This window comes from Staurois parvus, unplaced genomic scaffold, assembly GCF_062004578.1.
Source record: "Staurois parvus isolate SC_StPar_1 unplaced genomic scaffold, SC_StPar_1.0 ptg000159l, whole genome shotgun sequence".
NCBI classification, from domain to species: domain Eukaryota; kingdom Metazoa; phylum Chordata; class Amphibia; order Anura; family Ranidae; genus Staurois; species Staurois parvus.
The window spans coordinates 1,291,878-1,313,616 of record NW_028317955.1 but is presented as its reverse complement, the minus strand read 5'-3'; the positions used below and the strand labels follow the sequence as shown (position 1 = coordinate 1,313,616).

The following is a 21,739-nucleotide window of genomic DNA, read 5'->3' as shown; positions in this document are numbered from 1 at the left end:
TGGTCTTGTCTACACCCCCCCATAGATTTTTGCAGGCAACCTGTGATGGGTGTGACCACTAAAAATTCTGTTAAACCATCTACACATTGCTATATACCCCCTTCTAGCAAACTTCCCATATAAACAGGGATTTTTCGTTCACATACATTTCAATGCATGTTTAAGCCGGCCAACTACGTCAAAGTAATCCCTCTCTGGCCAGTTCCTACCTTAATCTCTATCTATCTATCTATCTATCTATCTATCTATCTATCCATTCAGTCGTATCCGACCCTTGGTAATTGCATGGACCGTCACTCGTAAGCGACTTTTTCCATGAATTTTCTTAGCAATTATTTTACAGGGTAGGTTGCCATGTCTTTCCCCAACCCCTACCATGCAGGAGATCCCACATGGCCAGGGATGAAACTAGGACAATTAAGACAGGAGCCAATTAACCTACCAGCATGTCTTTGGAGTGTGGGAGGAAACCGGAGTACCCGGAGGAAACCCACGCGAACACAGGGAGAAAATGCAAAATCCATGCAGGAGGCGCCATGGTTGGAAATCGAACCCATGACCCAATTACTGCAAGGCAGAAGTGCTAACCACTAAGCCACTGTGCCGCCCATCTATCTATCAATATTATCTATTCCATAAATCTTTCCCACGCAGGGGTATCCACCATCAAACAAATGAATCAATATTCAGCCATCTGGCTTGTACATCGATTTCCGTCTGTCTCCTGCAGACTCTATCCGAAATGGCTTTCCCGCATACAGCTCGCCAATAGCACACAGCTTGTCTGGCTTCCACCTCTACTAGGTGAAGCCCACCTGACTCCAAGGCAGAGCCCTCCTGTGTGCCAGGGTGGAGCCCTCCTGTCTGCTGGGGTGGAGCCCAGAATCATGGCCTGGCCTCCACAAAAAAGCCTGCACACACCTGTGCAATCAGCGCGCTGGCTGCTCTCAAAACATGGGCCCAGGATTGGAGATTTCATCCCTCCCAAATCTCTTAGAAATCTCCAGGCTACAGGTCCCAAAACAGGCTTTACAAGCCAAAGAGGAAACTGATAAACCAGTTTCCTCTGCATTACAACTGCCTGGAGCCCCTCAACCTGTGTAGTCGAGAATCCTGGGTCACCACTGTGATTTCCACCGTGGCAGGATAGCGCTCTATCTATCTATCTATCTATCTATCTATCTATCTATCTATCTATCTATCTATCTATCTATCTATCTATTTTATCTATCTATCTTATCTATCTATCCTATCTATCTATCTATCTATCTATCTATCTATCTATCTATCTATCATCATATCTAATTTACATTTTTTGTTCACTGTTGTGAACTTTTTAGTTGACCACCCATTGAAGGATGGCCCTCTGGTTGTGGTGGTGGTGAGGATCAGGCTTGTCTCGCCTTCATTCTCTCACTAATGTATTCAAATGCCTTAAAATACTCCTGATGCAATGAGTCAATTGGCATCTCCAGGTCTTTGGACAGAAAAGTATCCACTTCAATGATTTCCTGCAGTGGTTCCTTGAGAATAGGTTCCAATGTACTTTGTACGAGTGATGGTCCTTCTTCTATCTCTTCCCAGTCAATACCCTTGAAGAAAGGGTGTGATCTGAGATTGCACACCAGGTGCGCACGTTGCTCTTGGTCATGACGTAAAAGTCTGAGTAAGAGTTCTTGCAGATAAAAGTTCAAGTGCCGTAGGAAATAGGGTTCCGTGGCGTACATGGAAGTAACCAACTGCTCTTCAGTCTCCTGTCCAGTATAAAAAGGATGCTCGCCTAAGGCCATCTCATATACTATTATCCCAAATGAGAAATAGTCAGCCGGGTAATAGTATGGCCTTTGATAATAGACTTCAGGGGCCATGTAACATAGCGTCCCCACGCAACTTTTGACTCTGTTTTTCTCCGTGACGAACATTGCCGACAGGCCGAAATCGGCAATCTTGACGTGCCCGGCGTTATCCAGAAGAATGTTCTCTGGTTTTAGATCTCTGTGGACAATCTGAAGAGAATGAAGGTGCTGCAGTCCACAGAGAATTTCGGCAGTAACACATCTTAAGGTTACTTCATCAAGTGGAGCTGAATCTCTTATGAATTTTTCAAGATCTCCTCCGCCCAGGAACTCCATAGCAAAGACGAGATGAGTCTCTGTTTGAAAGGAGCAGTAGAGATGTGCGAAAAATGAGTATCTGTTGCACATTTCCATTATGTAGCTCTCTGTAATGACGCAGCTGGGATCCTGTCGAAGTAATGGTCTTTTTTTAACCATTTTCACTGCTAGCTTCTGCTTAATGTCAGGATGAGAGGCCAACACTACTTTTCCAAAGCTCCCCTGTCCTAGTACTCTATGGAAGGTGAAACTTTCCAGGCTGAGTTTGTAGGACTGGTCGGTAGGTGAAGTAGATTTGACCAGTGAAGCCTCCTTACTCTCACTGGTATGTGAAGTATTGGGAGGTTTCTTGTCCTCCATCGATGTAGCTTGCTGAATTTGCGCAGTGTCTTTGTTGGATGGGATCTCATTTTTGCCTGGAGACAGAGAAAAAAAGTATTATTTCTACTTCCACATCATTTATGTGAAACTGCGGCCATTTAAAGGCATATATGTCTTTATTATTTTGCATAAATTTAACAAACATAGTATGAGAGGTAAACAGAACATGTACAAGTAGATAAATAACAAAAAAAAAAAAACATCACAGATGAGGTAACTGCGGCCATTTAAATGTCTTTTTTTTCTTTTACATATGGAAGGGAATCTTTGTTGTGACACTAATCTTATGTGACACGTTGTCCTTTATGGCAGTTCTATCCATTCCTAGACAATATGGTTCTCAGCCCTGGGAATCTATTGTCAGTGCATGGCTTTCTAAAACCCGTAACATCCCTAAGGGCTCGTTCACACTTGACTTTCTTTCTAACTCTTGCCAAACGCCCCTATAGCCTTGGACAGGCGTTAGACAGGCGTATGGGAAGCGTTTTTAACGTTCCCCAAACGCCCCATGCGCTTTTTTGAACCTGTTAGACATTTGCCAAGCGTTAAAACCGCACCACAAACGCTTATAATGAAGTTAAATGGTGTTAACGCCCCGCAACTGCCTCGCAACCGCACCGCAACCTCCACCATAGACTTGAATGGGAGGCTTCAACTCCTCCTGACTCGACACGAAGGGGTTTATTTACTAAAGCTGGAGAGTGCAAAATCAGACTCACTTCTGCATAGAAATCAATCAGCTTCCAGGTTTCATTGCCAAAGCTTCATTGGACAAGCTGAGGTTAGAAGCTGATTGGTTTCTATGCAGAAGGGAGTCTGATTTTGGACTCTCCAGCTTTAGTACATAAACCCCGAAGCGTCAGTTTTGCCGCGACGCTAACGCTTCAGTGTGAACAGCACTGTGTGCTGCCATGTGCAGAATTTTCATAAGCGTTTGAGAAGCTTTAAAAATGCTTCCCAAAAGTCCGTCTGACACCTGCTGACAAAGCTCGTGTGAGCTGAGCCTAACAGCTATGAAATGCTGAGTAACCGTACTTACACTTTCAGACCACCAAAAGATAGCAATCCTAATGTGATATCTGACCATATTGAGATCTTACTGCCAAAGAGCAATGATCAGCTACAATGGGGAATCCATACTGGCCCATTCCATACTCAGGCTGCACTTTCTGCTAAGTAACTCTTGTGCTCTAGGGCTTGTTTACATCATATCCATTGAGCTACGTTTTTTCTACACACCCCCCCTACAATACAGCATGTTGTACTTTTCATAAACGCACATGCAGTGCAATGGGGTAAACGAGGCTTATTGAAATGCATTGTTTTTCTTGTATATGCATTCATACTACGTTCAATGCATGTGGTGTAAATGAGCCCTAAGCTGTTCCTCCCTCTCAATGCAATTCCATCACTCTGCTTATCTTCATTGACTAAATATAAATGTAACACTATGTTGTATTTGGTTGTGAGTCCGTAGTTGTGGATGACACCCCAACTTTCCTAACGATTTAGAAATGTGTGTGTAGAAAAATATGACAAAGCGGAATGAATGGTCTGCTCCTGCAGCCCCCAGTCTGCCTGGTCATACAGATCCTAGGACACAACTGTCTATAGGAATGGTCCTAGTGAATAGGAATGTCATGGGGGGGGCAGTGTAAGGTCTCATTCCTATTGAAGGGTCCTGTATACACAGCCTGTCACTGGGGAGGGGCTCACACTGACTTTGTATTTATCCATAGACCATGTATGCCTCCTGCACACCTGACCCCTGACCCCTGACCCCTGCAGCCCAACTGTCACCTGAATTCAACTGAGGGCAGGCTGACAAATGCTGCTGCTAATGACAAGTGCTATTACTGGCAGGACCTCCAGGTACCTGACGGGGTCTTAACTCTCCCCTACTCTCTACCCGGTGACCCCATTATGTGTATGTATAGTGACCCCAATATATATGTAATTGGTGATAAATGTTGTATACCCTTACAGTGCCCTGCATTATATCTCAACAGACTAGTACTTACTTTCTGCGTCTTCTTCTTCTAATTTTGTCTGAGAAAAGGGGCAACATCTAGCCAGACAATGCCAAAATCTTTTCCCAGTTGCCCTAAATCTCCCCCTTTTAGGGGCAGAATCTTGGGGCTGTGATGCTGTTCTGTGGTCCTCTGTTAAGGGTCCCACTGTTTGTAATGTAAAAGGCTCCTCCTTGTTGGTTTTCAGGAGGTCCTTCACATTATTTGCTCTCTTTCTTGTAAATAGCCGCTTCATGATTACAAATGACAAAGCTGCACAGAGAAAGAGAAATCGCTTCCACTCCTGGTAGCGTACACAAAGGGAATGACTGCAAGCTGAGGGGGCGGAGCTAAGTGGTGATGACATCAGAGTTCTGGTAGCTATGGAAACAAGGTGACATGACCCTGGCTTGGAAGGTACATGACCATATATGGAAAAAACATTGGGCTTCCTATGTGGTGTTTGTATATCACATTTTTTGGGTCATTTTTTTTCTAATAAACGAAATGTGGGACATCTTTGCTCAGCTTACATCTGTATTATTCATGTTTTATGTATCCAGCGCCCAATGAAATCATGTTATTCCTGTCTATGGATGGGATTCACAAAGTTATACACCAGGACAAGGTTCTATTTTTAGCCCTGTACCTGCCATGTTCTGATCTGCTGGCTCCCAACTGAAATTAATGGTCATGTGATCTTAGCCTGCGGGAGGGGGGAGGGGAAGAAGACATTTTGGCCATATAGTGTGTAGTCCGTTGAGTGCCAGGCTGTAATATTCCTTCATTATCAGGACATTGGTCAGATTTCAACGCTGAGATAGAATGACAACTGGTCATGTAACGCTGTATACTAATGGATTTCATATACCTTTTATTTTAGAAATAGAACTTTCTTTTGGTGATGTTTAATATCCACTGTTTTTGTTTTTTTTTTTTTTTTACTATATAAAGGAAAAATAATGTTAAAAATTGGACAATATGGTAGTCCTCAGCCCTGGATATCTATTCTCAGTGCATGGCTTTTATAAGTCCCCATGACATCCCTTAGGTCACCAAGACATAGCAATCTTAATGTGATATCTGACCACACTGAGATCTTAGCCCCAAAGACCACTGATCAGCTACAAAGGGGAAGCCATACCGGCCCATTCCATCCTCAGGCTGCGCTTCCTGCTTAGTAGCACTCGGGCTGTAAGGCTTGTTTACACCATATCCATTGACTGACTGGGTTTTTCTGCATACCACCGCACATGTATGGTGTGAAGAAATCTTTAAGCCGGCCATAGATGAGTTGAAAACTGAACATTCTGTCGATTGAAAAATGAGAATAGCTCTTACAAGTGTGCCATCATTTGTTTGATTTTTCTAAAATAAATTGCGGCATGTTGGGTCTGGCACTTTCGATTGCTGCATGAAAATCGCATCTCGCAGCAGGCACACTAATAATGCGAAAACCAAACGATTCTACGTTCAACAAGAATTTTCGCTTGGTTTTTGATCCTATCTATGGCCGGCTTTACTGTCCTCCCTCTCAATGCAATTCCATTTGCAGACCCTTGCTGTTTCCTTATGTTCCCTATTGTTATTATGTCAGTGTCACTGAGGAGCTGCCACTAAAGTATATGGACCATTACAGACTTTTATGGACTTTTGGGTTATTTTAGCTTCATTTTGTATCATATATGCACCAGTGGTTGCTTCTGATTATACTATACTCCTTATTTACTTCTATCAATTCCATCATTCTGCTTATCCTACTTGAAAATCCACTGTCCTGTGTCTGGTGTCATCTCAGTAGTTGCGGATGCTACCCCAACTTTCTTGATGTGTTAGAAATATTTGTATATGAAATAAATCTATACAGTGCTGTAAAAGAAAATATTTGCCCCCTTCCTATTTTTTTTTTGCATATTTGTCACACTTTAATGATTTTGACCATCAAACAGATTTAGTGTGTGCGTGTCTCAATCCAGAGCGCTACGGTCTAGTTCACATTAGATGCAGTCCTGAGCCTTTTTTTCTGCATCAAAAAAAATGCATGCACGGTGTTTTCCATGTACTCCAATGGCCCTAGTTCACACCAGTGCAGTCAGTTCCAGTCAGTTTCCAGTGCAGAAAAAAAAGTAGAACATTCTGCATTTTTTTATACAGAACTGTACTGAAACAGCAAACTTCATGAAAACTGCGTGTGGTGTGAACTGTCAGCAAAAATGTATCTTTAATGCATCCGGAGTGCATTATTGTGCTGTAAACTGGCCCTAAGTGTTCTTTTTCTCTGCTACCTCGTTCCTGTGCTATCTGTTTGAGTCACACCTGTCAGATTTTCATGACCCCAAGAGAAAAAAGGTGACACATGATGGAGCTCCAGCACACAGCCTTTGATGGACAACCTTATTTCTGTTCCTGTGTGATGTGTAAGGGGGAGGGGGGGGGGGTGTCCCTTCCCTCCAATCAGCTCTCAATGAGCTCTGCAGACTGTAACTTCATTTCTCTGCTCTCTGCTTTCTGAAAGCTCAGACATGCTGTAAAAATTCATACACACACAAACAGTGCTGTCAAATAAGTATTTGCCCCCTTCCTGGTTTTTTTTTTGCATATTTGTCTCACTTAGATGATTCAGACTGTCAAACACATTTTAATATTACATGAAGAAAACCAGACTAAGTACAAAGTGCAGTTTTTAAGTGATGTGACGCTTTCATTTTATTAAGGGAAAAACAATCTGTCCAAACCTGCCTGGCCCTATGTGAAAAAGTAAATGCCCCCTAAACCTAATAACTGGTTGTGCCTCCCTTGATGGCAACAACTGCAATTAAGCATTTGCAATGATTGGCAATGAGCCTTTCACACCACTGTGGAGGGATTTTGTCCCACTCTTCTTTGCAGAATTGTTTTAATTCAGCCACCTTGGAGGGTTTTCCAGCATGAAAGGCCTTTTTAAGGTCATGCCACAGCATCTCAATGGGATTTAAGTCTGGACTTTGACTTGGCCACTCCAAAAGCTTAATTTTATTTTTTTTGTGGTGGACATGCTTGTGTGTATCGGACCATTGTTTCTCCATCACAACAGTGTTCTCAGGCCCCTCTGCATATCACCCCACCCCCACTTTACAATAGTATACTGAAACCTCTTCACAACGCACCCCCTTTTTCATTGTAGTCCTCAACCCCCCTTCAATCCTCTTTCGCCAGCAGAACTTCCCCCCCTTCACTCCCCCCCAACACTGTCCCCTCTGTGCATAACTTATCCTTCCCAAAGCACTCCCTCCTCTATTATCACAACTCCCTCCCCCTTCCCCAGTGGTATGCTCTGCCCTCCTCACAGCAAACCACCCACAGAGCTGCCCCCTTTCATATCTTCCACCTAAAACATTTTCCCTCTTAACCTCCCCCCCCCCTTCCCAGCACTGCCCATTCTTGGCTTCTGGACTGCAGTCCACCATTTAGTGATGTCTGTCATATTCTGTTATGCTATTATAATATTGTGGAAGTTCATCAAACTTTTTTAAACTCTCCAGCCTGGCTGCAGCCAATCCCTCAAACTTCTTTTGCATTTTGTCCCTGAGGATTTGTGGCCGTTGTGTAGATCTTCTGTGCTCTGCTACTCTTGGTGGAGGTGGTTTAGACAGGAGCACCTGATTGGCACAGTTTTTCCATCTTGGAACAGCTGCATTTTCTGAAATTGGCCCTTTCCTTCCCATGCTTATAGTTCTGGTTCAATCAGCCGTGTCCTGGAACACTTCGGAACCTTATCCCTCTTTTCTTTCAACAACTTCTGAGTCAATCCATACTCTGCTCTCTGCTCTGTGGAAGGTATCATCCCAGGACATTTCATGGGATTAGGCTGGAGCACCTGATCGGTACGCTTTTGCCAGTTTGCATATAGGTGCATTTTCTGAAGTTGTGCCATTCCTTTCCATGCTCAGAGTTTGGGGTCCAGTATACCGTGTCCTGGAACACTTCGGAACCTGATCCCTCTTTTCTTTCAACAACTTCTGCAGCAATTCATACTTTGCTCTTCTCTCTGCAGGAGATAGCTTCTTTGTCTCCAATGGTACCTTGGGTTTCAAGTCTCCATTGGGTAGCTGGTTACATTGCAGTCTGGGCTTACATTTCTCATTTTGCCAGCTTGGAATAGCTGTGTTTTCTGAAGTTGTGTCTTTTCTTTCCATGCGTACAGTTTGGGGTCCAGTCAGCGTTGTCCTGGAACACTCCGGAGCCTGATCCCTCTTTTCTTTCAACAACTTCTGCAGCAATTCATACTTTGCTCTTCTCTCTGCAGCAAATTTCTTCTCCTAATTCAGTTGATTAAAACCCTTTTGTTTATTCAGGTACTCAGGAGTACCGGAATGTCCATCCTGGGTCCCAGGTTGTGTACAGGCTGGTTTGGACGACTCAGGACGGTGCTGTGACATGGGCTTTGCTTGTTCAATGTCCGTTCGTCTTGTAAGGTACTCAGAGGTAGCTGAATGTTCGTCCTGGCTTACAACTTAGCTCGGTTCCAGTCTCTTCTTTTTGGGATATTTCTCCTTTATGAAGACCTTTAGATCGTTTAGGTTTTTGTCATTCAGCGTGCAGGAATAAGTATCTAATTTTTCCAGGATTGGAGCTCCGAACATTTTGTTGGGTATTCCATCTGGAGTTAAAAGTCCTGATTGTAGATCATCCTGCCGTCTCTCATACCTTCCTTTGTAGTACTCGTCTTTCTCCTCTTTTGAGCGCTCCCTATCCAGGACTTCTGAATAGTTGAGCGTACTGCGAGCCAACACATAGTCTCGCCGAGGAGGGGATTCTCGAACAGATGGAAAATGTTCCCTGATAAAGTTCAGGGTGTCTTCCATTCTAGCAATGCTCCTCTTCTTCACTTTAAATTGTGTTTCCTTTGTGTCAGCCATTTTAAGGTCTCGTTGAAATAAAAGCGAAACAGCAAATAGCTGATAAAAATGTAAGATTCAACACGCAATTGAACGCAAGAGCAAAAGCGCAATTAAATACATTAAAAACGATGCAAGAAAATGCTCAGTACAGTGCACACGCGAGAGAGATGTTTACTGTAGTGAAACAAGAATCGTTTTGAGCCCTGCTCTCACCGCTCTGAGTGACAACTCTGCTCACTGTGACACCCTCACTGTAGTCACATGACCAGTGTCAGTTGGTAAAGGGGGCGGGACTTATGAGCAGTAGAAGTGTACTGACTGCTGTCAGCCTGGAACAGATATCTGAGCTCTCCTGCAGTTCTCCTTACAGTCTATGGATGGTGCTCATTACAAGGTACCTGTTTTGCCAGTCCAGCTTTTCTTCCAGTAAGGATGAGAAGGGGGATTAGCCTGAGGGCTCGGTCATGCCATAACCATTGAGCTGTATTGATGTGCCCAGACCAACGCAGCCTAAACACAAGGGCTCTTAGAAAACCGCGATTATCTATGTGTGTAACGTAACCGGACCCAGACTGCACTAGGGTATTTCCGTTATACTGCAGCTTCCCTGTCCGTACACAAATCCCCAGACACCACCCGCTGATCATACAGGAAATAAACAGCACCCGACTCTTCTTAAGACAGGAAGTCAACTCCTTTTTTTTTTACACAAACACAAGATATATACACAGGGCGGGGAAACACAACCAGGAACAGGAAACACATCATCAGCCTGCCCCATCAGTGGGAAGGGGTACAAGAAACACCCCCACCCAACCAAGACACAGAACAATGGGATACAGCACATGGCAGAGAACAATGGACAACCACATGGCAGAGAACAATGGACAATCCCCACAACAACTAGGACACAATACTAGGACATTCACATTCACACTCTGTACCCCTTAACAGGCACAGGGTGGGTTAAACATAATGAAGAAAACATGAGCTGACACAGGGGTCCCCCCACCCCCAAAAGTCACTCCCATCACAATGTGCATTGAGGAGCGTTGTAAAGAAATGCCGCATTTCTGTATTTGTACCCAGCAAGACAAACCTCCGCCTGGCACAACGTGCTGCAGTGCATAGAGGTGAATGAGGTGTCATTTTGTCACACTTCAATAAAGTTATAATAAAAATACACAGTGCGATGTGTTATAACAAGGCGAGGAATAGAGCAAGAAGGTGGATTTACCATCAAACCAGCTGCTCATAATTTAGTATTGTGTCCCTAAACTATACAATCTGATTGTACAATCTCCTACTAACAATTCTGGAATATAAGGGTCCGTGTGATTGGATTGCTTAGGTTTGTCCTCTCATTGCATTGTTTTGGTAAATGTAAATGGGATTGTACAATCAGATTGTAGTGTGTATGACATCCCCTAGTAATACATAGGACTAGATGGGCTTTTCCCAGTGGCCGGTATTCCTATTCGCAGAATGATGTACCTGACTGGGAGTACACCGAGCATGGTTACCATAGCAACCAGAGTCCTCCTGGTGTAAGATTCCTCCTAACCTGGGGCTAAAGGGAGTTCAGTGGTGGCTTTTTGACTCGGTCTCGTGAAGATCGGATCTATTGATTTCTGATCCATATATATTGCTTGAGGTGATTGTAGCCGTATTAGTGCATTTGCGACAGAAACAATTGAGTACTGTCCGTGATACTTTTTTTATTTGCACTAACATACAATTTTGAGGACAAGCTTTCAGGTTATGTCCCTTTCTTCAAAGTCCAAACAGTACTATTACAAATCACAAAAGTTTAAGCAGAATGTTAAAAGGGATTGAGAAAAAAAAAAGCAAAGCAATTAAAAGGTCTCATTAAAACACTTCCAGCCCACCTACATTCAGAACTTATAAATGCGATTCCGGATCATCCAGAAATCGGGGACTTCTACATGCTGCCCAAAGTCCACAAGCCAGGAAATCCAGGCAGACCCATCATAACAGGTATGAATACACTCACCGAACAAATCTCAGGCTTTGTAGAAAATTTTTTAAAACCGCTAGTCATGAATACTGCTAGTTTCCTGCAAGACACAACTGACTTTCTGAACAAGATCAACAACATCCAGCAATTACCATCTAATACACTTCTAGTGACTATGGATGTAGTATCCCTGTATAGTAATATCCCTCACAAGGATGGATTAGCTGCATGTCACAGATCTTTATCATCCTCACCAAACAACAAATACACTGCTGAGGATGTTACACAGCTCATTGAATTCATACTTACACACAACTACTTTGCTTTCAATAAAGACATCTATCTTCAATGTATGGGCACTGCGATGGGAAGTAAAATGGCACCCCAATATGCAAATTTATTTATGGCTGACCTGGAGGAACAAGTCCTGAACAGCATGGAACAAAAACCATACAGATACTTTCGCTATATTGATGATATTTTCATCATATGGACAGAAGGTGAAGAAAACCTAAAACAATTTTACTCATTGATCAACACTTTTCATCCATCAATCAAACTAAAAATGGAATACTCAAACACACACGTCAACTTCCTAAACACCAAAGTATACATCGGGGATGATACGCTTCACACCTCAATATACAGGAAACCCACTGACAGATGCAACTACAGTTGCAAGAAAAAGTATGTGAACCCCTTGGGATTACGTGGAGTTTTGCATGAATTGGGCATAAAATGTGCTCTGAACGTCATCTAAGTCACAACAATAGGAGAACACAGTCTGCTGAACATAATACTACACAAATATTAGATGTTGCCATGGTTTAATTGCACATAACAAATAAACATTCACAGTGCAGGGAGGAAAAAGTATGTGAACCTTTGGACTTAATAACTGGTTGACCCTCCTTTGGCAGCAATAACCTCAACCAAACGTTTCCTGTAGTTGCAGATCAGACCTGCACAACGATCTGGAGTCATTTTGGACCACTCCTCTTCACAAAACTGTTTCAGTGTAGCAATATTCTTGGGATGTCTGGTGTGAATCACTCTCTTAAGGTCATGCCACAGCATTTCAATCGGGTTGAGGTCAGGACTCTGACTGGGCCACTCCAGAAGGCGTATTCTGTGCTGTTGCAGCCATTGTTTTGTTGAATTACTTGTATGCTTTGGGTCATTGTCCTGTTGCATCACCCATCCTCTGCGGAGCTTCAGTTGGCGGACAGATGGTCGTACGTTTTCCTGCAAAATGTCTTGATAAACTCTGGAATTCATTTTCCCATCAATGACAACAATCCGTCCAGACCCTGAGGCAGCAAAGCAGCCCCAAACCATGATGCTCCCTCCGCCATGTTTTATAGTGGGGATGAGGTTTTGATGTTGGTGTGCTGTGCCTTTTTTTCTCCACACATAGTGTTGTGTGTTCTTTCCAAACAACTCAATCTTGGTTTCATCTGTCCACAGTATATTTTGCCAGTAGTGCTGTGGAACATCCAGGTGCTCTTTTGCAAACTTCAAGCATGCTGCAATATTCTTTTTGGACAGCAATGGCTTCCTCCGTGGTGTCCTCCCATGTACTCCATTCTTGTTTAATGTTTTCCTTATTGTAGATGTGTCAACAAAAATGTTAGCATGTGCCAGAGATTTCTGTAGGTCTTTAGCTGACACTCTGGGATTCTTCTTTACCTCATGCAGCATTCTGCGCTGTGCTCTTGCAGTCATTTTTACAGGACGACCACGCCTAGGGAGAGTAGCAACAGTGCTAAACTTTCTCCATTTGTAGACAGTCTGTCTTACCGTGGACACATGAACATCAAGGCTTTTGGAGATACTTTTGTAACCCTTTCCAGCTTCATGCAAGTCAACAATTCTTGATTGTAGGTCTTCTGAGAGCTCTTTTCTGCGAGGCATGGTTCACATCAGACAGTGCTTCTTGAAACCAGTAAACCCAAAACAGGTGTGTGTTTTTTAAGGGCAGGACAGCTGTCAGCAACACATCCAATATCATCACACTGATTGGAGTCAAGGTTGGCTCACTCCTGGCTCCAATTAGCTCTGGGAGAAGTCATTAAGCTAGGGCTTCACATACTTTTTCCTCCCTGCACTGTGAATGTTTACATGTTATGTGCAATTAAACCATGGCAACATCTAATCTTTGTGTAGTATTATGTTCAGCAGCCTGTGTTCTTCTATTGTTGTGACTTAGATGACGTTCAGAGCACATTTTATGCCCAATTCATGCAAAACTCCACGTAATCCCAAGGGGTTCACATACTTTTTCTTGCAACTGTACTTCCACAGTTCCAGCTTCCACCCCCAACACACGAAACGTGCCATCATACACAGTCAGGCCATTAGATACCACCGAATATGTTCTGACCCAAGAGACAGAGATAAACGTCTCGGGACACTAGCAGACGCCTTCCATAAGAAAGGTTACAAGGACAAAACTATCAACACCGGCATAAACACAGCCTAGAGAACCCGAAGGGAAAATCTACTTCAGTACAAAGAGAAAAAAACAAACAACCGTGTACCTCTAGTCACCACATACAACCCAGCACTTGAAGGAATAAGAAAAATAATCAAAGATTTACAACCCATCATAACAGAGGATGGAACTCTGAAAGAAATATTCCAGCAACCCCCAATACTGGCTTGCAGACAACCCCCCAACCTCGGAAATAAACTAATCAGTAGGAAACTTCCTTCTGATTATGATGTCACAAAGAATGGAAGCGAACCCTGCAATAAGAAACGCTGCAAGCTGTGCAACCAAATCAATCCATCAAAAAGTGTCAGACACTCAAAAGGGATCTTCAATATTTCCGGATCATACAGCTGCACCTCCAGTAATGTTGTGTAGCTTATCCAGTGCAGAAAATGCAGCAAAGGATCTTATGTTGGCGAAACAGGACAGAAGTTGCAAACAAGGATGAATTTGCACAGACATACCATCAAGGAACATAAAGAAGATGACCTCTGCACACCTGTAGGACACCATTTCACACAACCAGGCCACACAATGGGAGACCTCAATGTTTTAGTTCTGAAAGGAAAATTCAAATCCAGGAAAGAAAAACATTTGAACTAAGAATGATAATTCTATTTGACACAAAAGATAACGGCCTTAACTTGGACATGGGATTCCTCAACCATTATCCGACAGTTTCATGACTATCTATTAGCTGAAGCTTGACCCCCTCTGTGTGAGTGTAGTATCCCCCCCCTCCCCCCCCTTCGCTTTTGATGTATCTTAACTGTAGCCTTTTTTTTTTTTCTCAGTCCCTTCTAACATTCTGCTTAAACTTTTGTGATTTGTAATAGTACTGTTTGGACTTTGAAGAAAGGGACATACCCCAAAAGCTTGTCCTCAAAATTGTATGTTAGTGCAAATAAAAAAAGTATCACGGACAGTACTCAATTGTTTCTGATCCGTATATACAAATAGTACATTTATGGTGTAAGAAATACACAAGTTGTGTTTGTATTGAATCTCAGGCTGGAGTTCAGTGTTTGGACAGCAGTGTGTATAGAAGGCTGTCATGGCTGACCTCTCCTGAACATGGCGGTTTCGGCAGAATCAGCATCTTCATTTTTTCCAAAATCCCAGACCGGGAACTAGGGTGCAAATCAGCCGCTCTGACTTTTCTCATTTCTGGAATGGCTCCGGCCTACAGGCTCAGGCATTTTCAGGGTCTCAGCAATGGCAGCTCTCTTGTTTTCTCGTTATATCCTTTGTATTGGGAGTTCAGCCATAAAGCACAGTACTTGTGTTAAAAAAATATGATGGAAGCTGCAACGTTTCTGTCCTATAGTGCCACCTCTCTCCAGGCAGTGGAGCTGAGTCCTGGGAAAAGAGTGCAGGGTATGCAGGTATTGGGAGCTTCCATCAGAGCCTTCTCACAGGGGTGTTTTCAGGGGTGTACCTATCCCAGCCAGCAGCAGAGATCACCTCCACCACACAATGTACACAATGTCAGCCCTGGAGGGCTCCTGCTGTTTACATCAAGAGATTCTTTTTTTTTTTTACATAAAATATTAACCCTTTATTGATCTATAGGTAACCATAGTTAGTTTTAATTAACCCCTTCCTTTCTGCTTTTTTTCTGATTTTGCTTAATTTTTCCTTCATACATCAAATTTAAGGCCCCTTTCACATGGACAAAGAACAATAAAGGGCACACTCTCATCGTGCATTACCGTGGTACACACCGTGTTTATTGTGTAATCAAATAGATGTATACTCACATGATGTATACTCTGAGGAAGGGGGTTCGTCTCCCGAAACGCGTCAACTTATCCCCAGTTGGGGCACAGCATTGCATTGACTGCCATTGTGGACCATTCACACTGCTTATATTATCCTTTGGTTTGTGAGTATACATCTATTTGATTACACAATAAACATGGTGTGTACCACGGTAATGCACGATGAGAGTGCGCCCTTTTTTGTTCTTTGTTCATTAGCATCCAGATTTCCTGATCTGTGAAGGGCAGCACCTCTACATTTGCCATTTTGAATCCCTTTAAGTCTGCATGAAGATCTGAGCGCTGGTTTCGTTTGTTTGTCTTTGGATCCCCTTTCACATGGGTGGGACCCGTCAGCAGATCTGCTTGCTCAGCTGGGGATCTGCCCAATGATCCCCTCTAAGCAAGCAGATGACAGGTCTGTGTCCACTCCACTTATGCAGATCACATAAGCCCGCTGTCCTCTATGGGCTGTCCGATGGAAACAGACCGCCTGTCTGTTTCCACCTTACTGTCATCCAATCTGCCAGATGGATTTTTAGTGGACAGGATCGGTTCAGATACAGGCGGGTGTAAACGGACAAATGTCTGTTTATACCCGCTGTTCCATAGAGAACAATGGAGTGTCCGATTGGGTCCACTTGAAAAAAGAACAGGCAGACCTGATTGGTCTGCTTGTGTAAAATGGGCCTAAAGCTTTGCGTTCCTTAATCCTTTTGCTGCCAGGTCCGTACGTTGTATTGTCTTGACAATGGGGGTTTTACACACGCTCCTGGTGGCTACAGTCTCTGGGATTGTGTGTAATTCTGACAGACAGACCGCTGCCTGTCAGATGGAAGCAATGTGGTCACTGCGCTGCCACTCGATTGCTTCCACACACCCCTGGTAACAGCGCTCCCCCGCCATGTATCCCGGGCTCCACTTGCCTGGTCTTTTAGACCCAGGATGTCTCATTAAACAGAACCTGACAGCAGACTTTTTGTCCCCTATGTGATAAAAAGATTTTTTTTTTAAATTGTAAAAAATTAAAGTTACACCCAAACACATAAAATCCCTTCTAAAAAATGTTTTTGAGGCCGCCGAACCCCCAAATATATGCACGTATGAACGTAAATGCACGCATCAAGGGGGCCTTTACATGAAATTGTCAGAGTGAGAGCAATATTTATAGCGCGTCCTCCGTAACACCAAACTGATGACCTATAAGGCGCTTGTAGCCTCCCTGGCGGTATTCCAGAGTGTAGCTCGGGGTAAAGTTTCAGTACCACAAGCGGTAACCCCGAGCTACACTCGGCTTACCATGCGGCACTGCTCTGGGATCTGTTCTTCACTTACCTTATCCTTTGCTCCTGTGATGTCCCCCTTGCAGTGTCCCCGGCAATATCCTCCGGCGGATGCCGGCATTTGTCATCTGGATTCTGTCCCCGCAAGTGTTGGGACGTACGGGGGACGGAGTGGTGGGAAATTTGAAAATGACAAAAAGTGACATTCACTAAAATCACATAGTTTTACATTACTGTATCTAACCATGTCACATATATTTTGTCCCGAGTGCTTTGTCCTGTGCCCTGCCTGCATTTTTACTGTTCTTTCTGCCTTGAAACTGAGAAATGTCCATGGCGTCCAAAAAATGTTCCTTTAGGTCAAAAGCAGTTTTAGACCAGCTAGAGCAGCAGTTCTCAACCTGGGGGTCGCGACCCCTTTGGGGGTCGAATGACCATTTCCCAGGGGTCGCCTAAGACCATCGGAAAACACATATTTCCGATGGTCTTAGGAACCGAGACGTCGCTCCTGTCTCCGGCGATGTGTGGGCGGGATGATATGCTGCCCCTGTCACCGCCTCCTCGCCGCTGATTGGCCACCGGAACTGTAGCTCAGGAGAGGCACACAGGCGGCCAATCACCGGCGAGAAGGTGGAGCTTGGAGAGGAGGAGCCGAGCGGCAGCGCGCGGAGATCGAAGAAGATCGAGGGAGCTGCAGGAACGAGTGAAGAGAGAGGCCAGAGAAGGAAGACAGCTGACAGGTAAGTGCAAATTTTGCTGCTGCAGCCAGGTATGCAGGCTGTAGATGGGAGAGGGAGAGAGCGAGCCCAGGCTGGAGCAGGAGTCAGCAAGGTAAGTATCATTGGTGTCAGTGGGAGGGATAGTGCCCCATCATTTGTGTCGCTAATACCAACGATGGGGCACTATTCCTCCCCCCACTGACACCAACGATGGGGCACTATTCCTCCCCCCACTGACACCAACGATGGGGCACTATTCCTCCCCCCACTGACACCAACGATGGGGCACTATTCCTCCCCCCACTGACACCAACGATGGGGCACTATTCCTCCCCCCACTGACACCAACGATGGGGCACTATTCCTCCCCCCACTGACACCAACGATGGGGCACTATTCCTCCCACTGACACCCACAATGGGGCACTATTCCTCCCACTGACACCCACAATGGGGCACTATTCCTCCCACTGACACCAATGATGGGGCACTATTCCTCCCACTGACACCAATGATGGGGCACTATTCCTCCCACTGACACCAATGATGGGGCACTATTCCTCCCACTGACACCAATGATGGGGCACTATTCCTCCCACTGACACCAATGATGGGGCACTATTCCTCCCACTGATACCAATGATGGGGCACCATTTCTCCCACTGATACCAATGATGGGGCACTATTTCTCCCACTGACACCAATGATGGGACACTATTCCTCCCACTGACACCAATGATGGGACACTATTCCTCCCACTGATACCAATGATGGGACACTATTCCTCCCACTGACGCCAATGATGGGGCACTATTCCTCCCACTGACACCAATGATGGGACACTATTCCTCCCACTGACGCCAATGATTGGGCACTATTCCTCCCACTGACACCAATGATGGAACACTATTCCTCCCACTGACACCAATGATGGGGCACTATTCCTCCCACTGACACCAATGATGGGACACTATTCCTCCCACTGACACCAATGATGGGACACTATTCCTCCCACTGACATCAGTGATGGGGCGCTAGTCCTCCCACTGCAAAATTACAGTTATGAAGTAGCAACGAAAATAATTTTATGGTTGGGGGTCACCACAACATGAGGAACTGTATTAAGGGGTCGCGGCATTAGAAAGGTTGAGAACCATTGAGCTAGAGAACAGCGATAGTAAATCAGAACCACTTGCAGAATTGAGTGATAATGATTCGTGGGGAAATTCGTCATCAGACACTGAAAACGATTTTGCGACTTTGCTCAGTGATGTGCGAACTTGGCGCTATATTTCAAATTTCAGTGTTTTTGGTTTGATTATATTATTGAATTAAATGTATTATTATTAATTATTATTTTTCATGATTATTTATTAAATTATAATTTATGATTTTGTGTTTCAAATTGTAACATACCCGGGATGTTTACTAGACTCTTGTTCGGACAGATTTCAGTGAGTTATTCCTAAATATTACAGGCCTACAATAAAAAAAATACATATTTCCATGCAAAACAATTTACTGATTTGAGCACAGAAATATGGATATAGTCAGACCGCTAGGGAGGTTAAAGCATCGCTTATGGAAAATATAGGGTACTGAAGTTTATTGCCATTTCACGAGTGCACGCACATTTAAGGTTTCACATGTTGGGTTTCTTTTTACTGGATACATCATATTTTATACCTTTGCTTTAATATTGTGTGACATAAAAAAAAATTGCAAGTACCACTATTTTATTCTCTAGGGTAATCTGCTTTCAAAAAATTTATAATGTTTTGAGGGTTTATGCAATCTTCAGTCCTAGAATGATTTTTCAAACATGTACAAAAAAACGCCAAAATGGCTCTGCCAGGGAAAAGGCTAAAGGGTTAGTTCACCTTTACCAGAAAACTGTATATGTGTTACATCTGTGTCACACCATTAAAGCGGAGTTCCACTCACACTGTCAAAAATTAAAAGTCAGCAGCTACAAAAACTGTACCTGCTGACTTTTAAAAAACAGCCACTTACCTGTCCCTCGGTCCAGTGGTGTGTCCCCCGCAGCCCGTTTCACCGGCCATCCTGGATTCCAGGAGGCCGGCACCTTCAGTGTGGGCACCCGGCTGTGAGAGCTTGCTGCTTCACAGCCGGGTACCCACTGCACATGCGCGAGTAGCGCTGCACTTCATGAATGGTCCTGTAGTCTTCTGGGACTTGTCACGTGTCCCAAAAGACTACAGGGAGGGAGGACACCTTCTGCATAATGTATACCTCAAATCGCACCTCACAGACTTTGCATGTAATCGCACAGAAATTATCCAATTACTTTTGGTCCCTTGAAAAAGGGGGCATTGGCTACTCTTAAGCGCTGTAATTCCTAAACCCTTCCTCCAATTTGAATGTACATACCCTCAAATTAAACATGAGAGTGTGCATTTTCAGCCCATATCCATTATATAACTATAGCTTGAATATGTTTTGGTAAATACCTGAAAAAAACTAAAATTGTGCCTGTGCTCAAATATACAGTTGTGTTCAAAATAATATCAGTCAGACATCACTAACCGGATCAATCACTGTTTTTGGTAGAAATGATACTTCTACATGGCAAATAATTTACTAGCAGGTGTAGTAGAGTAATAGAAATCCAACAGACCCAACAGTCATGACATGCATGCTGCTGATTCTGTGTAATTGAATCACTCATTGAAAGGGGCATGTTCAAAATAATAGCAGTGTGGAGTTCTATTAGTGAGGTCATTCATTCTTTGAAAAACAGGTGGCAATTATTGCCCTTATTTAAGGAAGGAAGGCAGCAAATGTTGTACATGCTGGTTACAGTGCATTTCTCTCTGAAATTCTGAGGAAAATGGGTTGTTCCAGACATTGTTCAGAAGAACAGCGTACCTTGATTAAAAAGTTGATTGGAGAGGGGAAAACATATAAAGAAGTGCAGAAAATGATCGGCTGCTCAGCTAAAATGATCGCAAATGCTTTAAAATGGCAACCAAAACCTGAAAGACGTGGAAGAAAGCAAAAAACTACCATTCAAATGGATAGTAGAATAGCCAAAATGGCAAGGACTCCACCAATCAGCTCCAGGAAGATGAAAGAAGGTGTAAAGTTCCCTGTGAGTACTGTTACAATTAGAAGACGCCTATGTGAAGCCAAGCTATCTGCAAGAAGCCCCTGCAAAGTCCCAATGTTGAAAAAAAGACGTGCTGAAGAGGTTACAATTTGCCAAAGAGCACATTGACTGGCCTGAAGAGAAATGGCGCAACATTTTGTGGACTGATTAAAGTAAGATTGTTCTTTTTGGGTCTAGCGGCCGGAGACAGTTTGTCAGACGACCCCCAAACACTGAATTCAAGCCACAGTATACTGTGAAGACAGTGAAGCATGGTGGTGCAAGCATCATGATATGGGGATGTTTCTCATACTACGGTGTTGGGCCTATATATCGCATACCAGGGATCATGGATCAGTTTGAATACATCAGAATACTTGAAGAGGTCATGCTGCCTTATGCTGAAGAGGAAATGCCCTTGAAATGGGTGTTCCAACAAGACAGCGACCGCAAACACACCAGTAAACATCTTGGTTCCAGACCAACAAGATTGACGTTATGGAGTGGCCAGCCCAATCCTCGGATCTTAATCCAATAGAAATGATGAGCGAATCTGCTTGGATTGGATTGGATTGGAGGGCAGCTTTCCTGAACACCTGCAAGAATCTGCAAATTTAAAGTGGTTCAAACATAATTTACCTTAAAGCATTTCTTGCATTAAAGCAAAAAATGTTTAGGTAGTAGTATCAGCCCCTCATCCCCCATTTTACTTACCCAAGTCCTCCGCAATCCAGTGCTGTGCCCCTCTGTAGTGGCTCTGTAATCTCTCCCTGCTCTACAGGCTTTGCTGAGACAGTTGGAGCCATTGGCACCCACAGCCGTCAGTCAGATTCTGTGATGCAGGGGTGAGGCCAAACTGCACTGTGTGTGTCTGTGGACTCAGGCAGCTCGGTTTAGGATTAAGCCCATTTGAGTACCCCTGGCTTGCTATAGGGTCACTCAGAAAAGAGGAGCTAGGAGTTTGTTATTTAAAAAAAAAAAAAAAAAGGCTTTACAATCACTTTAATGAGAAC

General features: G+C 43.9%; 1 protein-coding gene and 1 long non-coding RNA gene across 3 annotated transcripts in view; one reads left to right on the top strand and one right to left on the bottom strand.

The window, feature by feature from the left end:
• LOC149463088 (uncharacterized) overlaps nucleotides 1–21,739 on the top strand; it is a 547,928-nt gene that overhangs the window by 509,625 nt on the left and 16,564 nt on the right. The window lies entirely within an intron of this gene.
• On the bottom strand, nucleotides 1,389–8,922 carry LOC149463090 (protein kinase C delta type-like). The gene is made up of 2 exons (XM_089675889.1): nucleotides 8,853–8,922; nucleotides 1,389–2,530 (listed from the first exon to the last, which is right to left on the bottom strand). Exons 1-2 carry the CDS (start codon nucleotides 8,920–8,922, stop codon nucleotides 1,389–1,391), a joined length of 1,212 nt encoding a protein of 403 aa, XP_089532015.1.